The sequence below is a fragment of the Benincasa hispida genome, chromosome 1 (genome assembly GCF_027475165.1).
Source record: "Benincasa hispida cultivar pf3 chromosome 1, pf3_genome.v1.1, whole genome shotgun sequence".
In the NCBI taxonomy this organism is placed as follows: domain Eukaryota; kingdom Viridiplantae; phylum Streptophyta; class Magnoliopsida; order Cucurbitales; family Cucurbitaceae; genus Benincasa; species Benincasa hispida.
Window position 1 is genome coordinate 78,703,510 of NC_143478.1, and position 11,396 is coordinate 78,714,905.

The 11,396-nt window shown below is 37.5% G+C and overlaps 1 protein-coding gene across 1 annotated transcript; it reads left to right on the plus strand.

Moving 5' to 3' along the window:
* Window positions 1-835: 835 nt before the first annotated feature.
* On the plus strand, window positions 836-6,475 carry GH9C2 (glycosyl hydrolase 9C2). The gene is made up of 9 exons (XM_039037624.2): window positions 836-1,244; window positions 1,330-1,542; window positions 2,278-2,478; window positions 3,554-3,643; window positions 3,789-3,953; window positions 4,440-4,724; window positions 4,850-5,198; window positions 5,293-5,355; window positions 5,691-6,475. The coding sequence occupies exons 1-9, from the start codon at window positions 1,050-1,052 to the stop codon at window positions 5,987-5,989; spliced, it is 1,860 nt and encodes a 619-aa protein (XP_038893552.1). The 5' UTR covers window positions 836-1,049; the 3' UTR covers window positions 5,990-6,475.
* Window positions 6,476-11,396: the final 4,921 nt, after the last annotated feature.

Consider the following 11,396-nt stretch of genomic DNA (forward strand, 5'->3'; position numbering starts at 1 on the left):
AACTAAGAACGCTCACATGCGCCTTTCTTTTTCTTTCAACTGTTTCCAACCTCTAAAAAAAATAAGAAAAACAAAAAAAGAAAAAAATATTTTCTTTTTTCAGGATAAAAGGAAAAATAAAAATCCTTACAAGTTGCATTTTATTCCAACTTTTAAAATGTCTATTTTAGTTTTTTTATATTTTAAAGACTAATCTTCTAAGCCCCTATCGACAAAATCTTCAAACAAAATCTGTACATGATATTATTTTTTGAAAATACGTGACAAACAAAAAAATTAAAAGGATCAAACTAATTCATCCATAATATATCAAAAGTATTTCGAAGTACAAATATTTAAAAAAATAAATGAACTTAAACTAACATATTTATGATCCTTTTGAAACTAAAAGTTTAAAGACACGTTTGAAATGACTTTCTAATTATTTAAAATATGTTATAAATCACGTAAGAAAAAGTCATCCAAACACGTTCTAAATCCTCATACCTATATTTATTTAGCTATACTATCAATTATGATATTAAAATTTCATCAACATCTAGATATTATTCTTGGATTCGATATTGATATGAAGGATAAATCAATATTTTTATTATATTATAAAAATTCATGAAAAATAAAAAATGAGTAATAAGATGTTACTAATATGAATATAATATAAATAAAGAAACGTTAAAACTTGTGTAAGAAACATAAATTGATTATTTATTATTTAAATAAAATTTTTAAATCTTTTTATTTTTACAATTGAGACGCCAACATTTCCATAAAATTTAAACCTCAAGATTTTAACAATGGACAACTTATATATAATATATATATTATAAAATTATTTGCCTTTTTTTTTTAACCTAGGGGGTCCTTCCCAGTTCCCTCCGAGCTTATATAGTGCCCCCATCTTCTCTTCCACTCCCCACCCCACACTCCCCTTCTCTTCATCTCTCTCTGTTTCTTCCCCTGTTAGGGGTCCTATTTTCAGGTCGATTTATCAGACATTTTAGGCTGATAAATCCCACCCACATTGCCATTTCCCTCTCCCATTCCTTCAAATGGAAAATCCCATCTCCGCTATTGCTCTGTTTCTCCTACTCTTGGCTCCCTCTGTCCTAGCCGGCCATGATTACGGCCAAGCTCTCACCAAGAGCATTCTCTTCTTCGAAGCTCAGAGATCCGGCTACCTCCCCCACAACCAGCGCGTCAATTGGCGCGCCAATTCCGGCCTCCAAGACGGCAAGGCCAGCGGGGTAACGCCTTTAAAGTTCAATCTCTGTGTGGTTACTCAGAAAATTTGATCGGAAAAGTGAATTTGGGGATTTTGTCTGTTTGTAGGTGGATCTGGTGGGAGGATACTACGACGCCGGCGATAATGTGAAGTTCGGACTTCCAATGGCGTTCACCGTGACGATGATGAGTTGGAGCATTATTGAATATGGAAAGCAAATGGCCTCCAATGGCGAACTTGGCCATGCCCTAGATGCCGTCAAATGGGGCACCGATTACCTCATCAAAGCCCACCCTGAACCCTATGTTCTTTATGGAGAGGTATCTTACTTTTTTCTTTTTTATCTTCTTCTTTTTAATTCAACAATCACAAATTAATCCAACCATCAAACTTTGATATGGTATTTAGTTTTGACGTAATTTTACTAAGATGGGTATGTTTTAATCTAAAATAATAGTTCTATTAATGTTGGTGATATTTATATGTCTTAGTCACTATTTGGACTCACTTTTATGTCATAGTGACCACTAGGCTTAACTAGTTAGAAAAAATTGGTAATTATAATTAGGAAAGGGAAAATAATATCTATGTTTTTTTTTTACTAATATTTGACTATTTTAGTAAATTACACCCTATTTTACTGTGTTATTCAAATTTCTTTATGTTAGCTGTTAAATTGACTAAAATATAAGTGTATGTCTTTTGGGGGAGATTTGTAAATTGCAAAATTAGAGGGACTTAATTTGCAATTAGACAATTTTCCTTGTGAAACTTTGATGATAAATAAGATTGATTTAAAAAAAAAATTAAAATTACGAAAAGGAGACTAAAAACATTAATAATTAATGAAATGGGATTTTAGAAATTTTCGTTTGGAATTTTCTGTTATTAAAAGTAAATATATAGTTGGAATTAAACAAGCATTATCTTTTAAAATAAAATATGAGAATTGAAAAAGGCATGTTAGATTCTAAAAATTTGTGATTGGTTAGTTTGTTTTGAAAAATTATTTTGAATGGGAAAATTAAAAGCAAATTAATGTACTAAATTGTTAGGTGGGAGATGGGAACACAGACCACTACTGCTGGCAGCGGCCGGAGGACATGACGACGGACCGGCGGGCTTACAAGATCGACCCGAGCAATCCCGGGTCGGATCTCGCCGGAGAAACCGCCGCCGCCATGGCCGCCGCCTCCGTAGTTTTCCGCCACTACAACCCTGCCTATGCCAATGAGCTTCTCTCCCATGCCCGCCAGGTGAGCCAATTTAATAATCTTTTTCCTTTATATTCTTTTTTATTTTTCTGAATAACAGGTTTAATTATCGACAATAAAAGAAAATGAAGATTTTACAATTTAAAGCGTAAGCTAGCGATACCCCACAGCCACATGATACTATAACTACTGCAGTTAATAGGTTTATTTATTGCGATACTTTTTTTTTGGAAAAAAATTTATTGCGATACTAAATGCTGTTTTTCTTTTGATTTTTTTTTTAATATTGCATACAAACTATTGTGTTTCATAAATATATATCTTCTTTTGAGAAAGAAAAAACATTTATTTTAAAAAGAATGTTCAAGAAATGATTTTTGTTAACTCATAAATATGATAAACTTTAAATTTATTTAATCAAATTATAAATTTGGTCAATCTTTTTTTTTTTTTTTTTTTGAAAAATGTTTGGTGCTTATGAATTGAAGAAAGCTAAAATTTAGTCATTATAAATTATAATTAGAATTTAGCTTTTATGGGTTGATAAAATTTTTCTAAAGAGTTTGCTTTTTTTTTTTTGAACAAAATTTGTAATTTAACTAATTAGTCTATAACCAATAAAAAAATTAATAAAATTACTATTTCAAAATCTATGATTTTTCTAAAGGCTATTTTCAAATATAATAAAATAAATAAAAATATTTATAAATATAGGAAAGCTTTAACGTCTCTTTACAATACATGATGATAAACTATTATCTATGTTTGTCTCTATTATGGTAGATACAAATAATAGTCTATGTCTATCATGGTCTATTACAGATAGTGATATTTTACTATTATTCGTAAATATTTCTAACTGTTTTATTATTTAAAAAATATATATTTTTAATGGTTCGGCTAAATTGCCTTTATGATTATTGTTTTCCTCAGGAAAATTTTGAGGACGAAAATGATTGTATAATAGAAGAAAAATACGATAAAAATAGGCATGTGATAAAACTGTCGGTGGGAACTGTTTGGGCATGTGCATGTAGATGTGAAATTACGCGAATGCCATTGGAGAGATTTACTAATTTTGAATTTATATTAAAAATATTTTTATTTTGTTTTGCAGCTGTTTGAGTTTGCAGATAAATACAGAGGAAAGTACGACAGCAGCATTACTGTGGCTCAGAAGTATTATCGATCTGTTAGTGGCTACAATGTGCGTATGCGTATCATTTCCCTTTTTTTGGGCCTAATTATACCGGCCCATTACTAATGGGCTTCCAGAGCCCATTGCTTACTTATGGGTTAATTGCAAAATTACAACTGTAAATTGTAATTATGAGAATTGCTATTATGTGCAGGATGAGTTACTGTGGGCAGCTGCATGGTTATATGAGGCAACAAACAACCAATATTACTTGAATTACCTTGGAGAAAATGGTGACTCCATGGGAGGAACTGGTTGGAGCATGACTGAATTTGGTTGGGATGTCAAGTATGCTGGTGTCCAAACCCTTGTTGCCAAGGTTTGTTTCCTTCTTTTACAAAATTTTTACTCACAAATATAAAATTATTTAAACCGTTAGGAGTTGTTTGGGCCAACTTCTAGTAGTTGAGGTGGGCTAATGGGTTATTATAGTCCACCTAATTATAATAATTAGTATTTTCAACTGTTATAAAGTACAGTTAATTATTACTATTTCAAATCTTTATTTGTTATTAGGTTTACTATTTTCTATTCATTATCTTTCTCTCTTTATTACACGATTTACTGTTATTTTCTATTTAGATTACAATAAAATAGTATGTAAAGAGTACCATATAAATTCATAAATTTTCGATTGTGTTTAATTCACAGTTGGCCCATAAATTTTTGGATGCAAAATCGAAGCTTATAGCTTTAATAACTGTTAGACTCCAATATATTGGAAATAAAAAATTATAGAGAGCCTACAAATTTTAAAGTTGAATTAAGAGTTATGCAGGAGCATTTTTGATGTTTGTGATTACAGTTCTTATTGCAAGGAAGAGCGGCTCACCATGCGCCGGTGTTCGAGAGGTACAAGGAAAAGGCTGAAAATTTCTTGTGCTCTTGCATGAAGAAAGGCACTCGCAATGTCCAGACCACGCCGGCCGGTCTCATCTTCCGTCAGAGATGGAACAATATGCAGTTTGTTACCAGCGCTTCCTTCCTCGCCACCGTCTACTCCGACTACCTTTCTTCCTCCGGCGGTAACTTGAGATGCGCTGCCGGCTATGTCCAACCTTCGGAGCTTCTTCGCTTCGCAAAATCTCAGGTTCCTACATTTTTCTCTTCAAATGGGAATATCTAGTTTTTGATTCTGAAGTTCAAGATCTGTTAAGTTTTCGACGAATTGCCTAAATGGGGTTTTGATTTCAATTCAAATTCAATTTCAACCAGGTGGATTACATTCTTGGGGATAATCCAAGAGCTACGAGTTACATGGTGGGATATGGAAACAATTACCCACGACAAGTCCACCACAGGGGATCTTCCATTGTTTCGATCAAGGTTAATTCTGCCTTTGTCAGCTGCAGGGGTGGCTATGCGACGTGGTACACAAGAAAGGAAAGTGATCCGAATCTTCTCACCGGTGCTCTTGTGGGTGGACCTGATGCCTATGACAACTTTGCTGATGAAAGGGACAATTATGAACAGACTGAGCCTGCTACCTATAACAATGCTCCAATTCTTGGCATTTTAGCCAGGCTCAGTGGCGGACATAGTGGCTACAATCAGCTCCTTCCAGGTACTTACCTTATTTTCATCAACACTTTTCTCTTAAAGCATTTTCATGTATTATCATGGCACCGATCATCATTTTGTTTTTTTTTTTTCTTCAGTGCTTCTTCCTCCAGTTAATCATCCAGTCCCATCGGCACAACCCAAGACACTTCCATCTCCAGGTATTATGGCTTTGCAATTATTTGGTCAGCTTAGAAAACTTTGCAGATTTTTTCTCAAGATAAAAGATAATATTTGTATATTTTAAGTTGGCTTCTATCAGCAAGTCTTGGTGTATATCGTACGAACTGTGTGATAATTAGGATGTCCATAACAAAAAATTCTCCTTGCCAACCAACAGAATTGGATTTAAGAAATAGTTGATGAATGACTAAATTTTCGCACAAAGCTAATTTGATGTAGAAATAGAAACTGATCAGGATGGGAATAGTAAGATCAGCCAATTTTTTATTGGTCATAGAAGGCAAAAATTTGACTGAAGAACTTGTTTTTGCAGTGTCGTCTTCCACCCCGATTACCATTGAGCAAAAGATGACGACTTCCTGGACTGCTAAAGGAAATACTTACTATAGATACTCTACAAAAGTGACCAACAAGTCACCAAAAACTCTCAAAGACCTGAAACTTTCGATATCCCAACTTTATGGCCCTCTCTGGGGGATGGAGAAATCTGGTGAATCGTATGTCTTCCCATCTTGGCTTAGCTCATTAGCTGCAGGAGAAAGCCTTGAATTTGTCTACATTCACACGGCTTCTCCAGCCAACATCTCGGTTTCCAGCTACACCCTCTCCTAAATAGGAGGAAGAATCTTGTAAGCCAAACCAAGGTGATACAGCATACAAGCTTTTGCAGTTCATGGAGTGGTGTAAGAATTGTGCAGTTATAGATAGCGAAGTCCTGAACGGTCTCTTTCTCACTTTTTTTTTTTTTTTTTAAAAAGAAAGTCAATATTTACGCGTGATATGGCTTTGCTTAGGTTTTTTTCAGATGCAATTAGACCAAATAATGGTGCTGAAGTTGGGGGAAGAAAGGAGAGAAGAGAGTTTGAAATGGTGCTCATCCTCTTTCTCCACCCTCTTCAACACTTTATAGACAGAATGAACAGCTGAGAGTGTCAGAGAAGCAAACAAAGATGGCTTCTCAAAGGATTTGCAAGAGAGTTATCATTTCTTTTCTTGTATTTTGAAGTAGCTTTGTGTATCTTTTTAGATGTGTGTTTTGCAACATTTTCTTGATTCACACTCAAATATAGTTTATGAAACATGGTGTGCTTTTGCTTATCTTGTTTTCAAGATATTGTAAATCCATCACTATACTCAAAACTTTTGTGTTACTTTTATGCTAAAGTGAGTTTAATAGTTTGATATATTATTAAACCGTTGGGACTTGGCATTTGTACCTTGAAGACAATGGATGTCAAGACAACTACTTTTGAAGGTTTTTTCATTCAAAGTTAATAGGTTAAACTTTCAAAGAAGATTGCATCAATTTGGGAAGATTGAATCTCCGATGTCACAATTTTACTTCTAAAGAAACGAATGGCAAATACAAAGGATGAATTGATGATATGGGGAAAGACTATGATAAAACAAGGGACATTCAAGATCCATTAATTTTTGTTTGGTATATATGTATAGTTGGAAAGAATGCAAAAAAAAAAAAAAAAAAGTATGGAAATGAGTAGTCATTTAGTTAAATCGAAATTATATTGAGAGATGATCAAAATAAGATTATACACAAGCATTGTTGTCTCGCACTTTGTGATGATATACCTCTCGATGCATGTGTAAGGCCACAAATAATATATACTTATAAAAGGAGGGGTAAAAAGGGAAATGACATAACAACCAATGATGACAAAGGAAGGAATGTGGGAAGAGAAAGAGGAGGGGACCACGAGGCTGTTAAAAGGAGCAGGGATCGTATTGAAGGGGTAGGAAAAGAATTAGCTAAAAGTTAGGAGGTTTTTAGTGAGGAGAGAAGTGCCCAACTCTCTCTAAGGTGCTGGGGAGTCTTTGCTTGTATTTTCTTCTTTCGGAGGGATAAAAGAGGTTTATTTTGGGGAGAGGGTTGCTCTATTTTGGGGAAGGAACGACAGGGAAAAGTTGAGTGTTGTATCGAGAGGTTTTAGAAGTAATAGTTGATAAATAAAAGTAAGGAGTCTTGAAGTATTCATTACTGTCTTCTTCTTCTTCTTCTTCTCTCTCTCTGTTTTTCCTGGTGTGATGCTGTTTTACTTTTACTTGCAGGGGTTGAAAGGCTTACAAGTGGTATCAGAGCCGCTTCATCCTGGGGCGTACGCATGTGATGGCTCAGAAACAAATAGAGAATAGGCTGGAAAAGAATGAGAGGGAGGTCTCTGAAATGAAAGAAATGATGCTGGGACTGTGTAAGAATATCGAGAAGCTGACAGAGGAGATGAGGGAAAGTAATACGGCTCAGAAAGTAGAGGAGTCGGGCGCTTCTGATGGGAGGAGGATGAAAATGAAAAGAACAGCTGATGAAACCGAGTCGACCCCCAGCAATGGAGGAGGGGGATCCGATAAAAGCAAGTACAAAAGGTTAGAAATACCCATTTTCGCTGGAGAGAACCCGGAGTCTTGGGTGTACAGGGCAGAGCACTATTTCGAAATCTACGAGCTATCTGATCAGGAGAAGGTTAAGGTCGTGGTTATCAATTTTGGGCCGGAGGAAGTAGACTGGTTTCGATGGAGCCACAACCGGAGACCTATCAATATGTGGGAGGAGTTGAAAATAAGGATGTTCGAATACTATAGACCTACCGGAGAAGGGAGCTTGAGCGCGAGGTTGCTGAGGATAAAGCAAGAAGGATCCTATGCGGACTACGTGAAGAAGTTTGTCACCTACTCGGCACCCCTACCCGACCTGGCCGAAGAAGTTCTCAAAGATGCTTTCGTAAATGGGCTGGAACCAACATTGAGGGTCGAAGTGATCAGTAGAAAAATGATCACCCTGGAGGAATGTATATATGAAGCCCAGCTAGCTTTAGCGGATCTGGGGGTTGTTGGGCCTAGCAAAAAGGAAGCCCAGGGAAAGAAGAACTTGATGTTGAAGAGCGAGAAAACCTTGGATACACAGGGGACCAAACGGATCACCTTACTTGTGAAAAGTAACTTCGTGAAGAAGGAGCCACCCATGAAACGTCTCTCAGATAGTGAGTTCCGTGAACGGCTAGACAAGGGACTATGCTTTCGTTGTAATGAGAAATATAGCCCAGAACACCGATGCAAGTCGAATGAGAACCGGGAACTGATGTTATTAATCACCAATGAGAATGAAGAAACAACCATAGAAAAGGAAGAAAGGGAGGAGCTACGGGAAGAAGAAGAGCTTGAAACAAAGAAAACTACCGAAATTGCCTTGAGGTCAATATACGGCCTATCAGCCCGGGGCACGATGAAGCTGAGAGGGAAAATGAAGGGGAAGGAAGTAGTGGTGCTGATCGACTGTGGAGCCACACATAATTTTGTGCACAAAAGGTTAGTAGACGAGCTGGAATTACCAATGAATAGGAAGAGTTTCTCTGTAGTAATGGGGAATGGAGAGGCTATAAGATAGGGAGGGGTTTGCAAGGCGATTGAACTAAAGTTACCTAACCTCAGTGTTAAGGCCGATTTCCTAGCGATTGATTTAGGACAAATGTACGTGGTGCTAGGGATGGCTTGGTTATGCACGACTGGGTTTATGGGAGTACATTGGCTGTCTTTAACCATGTTGTTTCTGTCAGGGGACTCACAGGTCATTCTGAAGGGCGATCCTTCTCTAACTAGGGTAGAGGTCTCTTTCAAGATGCTCACAACATCCTGGGAAGAGGAAGACCAAGGATTTCTGATAGAATTTCAAAATTATGAGTACGATAGTGAAGAAAAGAATGAAGGAAAAGAAGAGCTCGAAGAGTTAGGGGAGCTTTCACTCATGATTCGAGCCCTGTTCGAAGAGAATAAGGACATATTTGAGAAAATAAAGACGCTACCACCCAAGAGAGCTGTAGACCATCGCATCTTGATGAGCGCGGATCAGAAACCAATCAATGTGAGGCCATATAAGTATGGCCACAGCCAGCTCAATCGGTGGAGGAAATGCTTAAGGCAGGAATCATCCGACCAAGCCACAATCCATATTCCAGCCCGGTTCTATTAGTGAAGAAGAAAGATGGGGGATGGAGGTTCTGTGTCGATTATAGAAAACTAAACCAAGCAACGGTGGCCGACAAGTTCCCTATACCGGTCATTGAGGAGTTGTTAGATGAATTACATGGGTCAGCGGTCTATTCCAAGCTGAATTTGAGGTCAGGATATCATCAAATCAAAATGAATGAGAAGGACATCGAGAAGACAACCTTCAAAATTCATGAAGGTCACTATGAATTCCTTGTCATGCCGTTCGAACTCACGAATGCACCAACTACCTTTTAATTCTTAATGAACCAGGTTTTTCGACCCTTTCTTCGTAAGTTTGTACTTGTTTTCTTTGACGATATATTGGTGTACAGTCCTGACATATCAACACACGAGACACGCTTGGGAGTGGTGTTCAATGTTCTCCGAGACCTTAAGCTGTTTGCAAACCAAAAGAAATGTACCTTTTGTCAGGCGCGAGTCCAATACTTAGGCCACTGGATATCAGCTAATGGAGTAGAAGTCGATGATGGGAAGGTCAAAGTCATGAGCGAGTGGCCGCAACCTCAGAATGTTTTTGAATTAAAGGGGATTTTTGGGGCTCACGGGGTACTATAGGCGTTTTGTGCAAGGGTATGGGAACATCGTAGCCCCACTTACCAAGCTTCTCCAGAAAAACTCATTCAAATGGGGTGAAGAAGCCAATCAAACCTTCATAAATCTGAAGCAAGCCATGGTCACGGCCCCGGTCCTAGCCCTCATAGACTTCTTTAAAGGGTTTGTATAGAAACAGATGCATCAAGAACGGGTTTAGGGGCTGTTTTGTCCCAAGTGTTGAAGCCTATAGCGTATTTCAGTAAAAAACTATCAGCAAGAACCAAGGCAAGTCTATCTATGAAAACGAATTGATGGCAGTAGTCCCAGCAGTACAAAAATGGAGGCATTACTTGTTGGGAAGCAAGTTCACAGTGATCTCGAACCAGAAGGAGTTGAAATTCCTGATAGAATAGCGAGAGGTGCAGCCCCAGTTCCAACGATGGCTAACTAAGCTACTTAGATATGACTTTGAAATCCTATACCAGGCGGGGTTACAAAACAAAGCCACAGATGCCTTGTCAAGAGTGTGGGCACAAGGGGAATTGAGTGTACTATCAACACCAACTATTATAGATATTGAAGTTGTTTTGAAGGAAGTGAAGGAAGATGAGGAGCTACAAAAAATCATCACCCTTTTGAAGGAAAATCCAGAGAGGAAACCAAGGTATAAATGGAAACACGACAGATTGACCTACAAGGACAAGTTAGTGCTATCCCGAAAGTCTAGTTTGATTCCTTCACTATTGCATACATTCCATGATTCGGTGTTAGGAGGATACTCTGGATTCCTGAGAACCTACAAGAGAATGAGTGGAGAACTATATTGGCAAGGGATGAAATCTGATGTGAAGAAATATGTTGAAGGGTGTGAAATATGCCAAAGAAATAAGTTCGAGACTCTCACACCAGCAGGCTTACTTCAGCCACTTCCTATTCCATAGATGATATTGGAGGATTGAAGCATGGACTCTGTGGAAGGGTTACCAAAGGCCGAAGTGTATGATGTCATAATGGTTGTTGTAGACCGTTTGAGCAAGTATACACATTTCACCCCTCTCAAACACCCCTTTTCGACAAAGCAAGTAGCGGATATCTTTATTCAAGAAGTAATGAGGCACCATGGAGTCCCCTTGTCTATTTTGATTGATCGAGATAAAACCTTCGTGAGCAATTTTTGGAAGGAGATGTTTACAACTATGGGGACGAAACTAAAAAGAAGTACATCATTCCATCCTCAAACAGATGAACAAACGGAGAGGGTGAACCGTTGTTTAGAAATTTATTTACGCTGTTTTTGTAATGAACAGCCGAGAAAATGGAACAAATGGATAGCATAGGCCGAATTGTGGTACAACACAACCTTCAATATCTCCATCAAGTCCACTCCCTATCAGGCAGTATACGGGAGACCACCCCCACCTCTTATCACTCATGGGGATAGAAAGACATTCAACAATGCCATGGA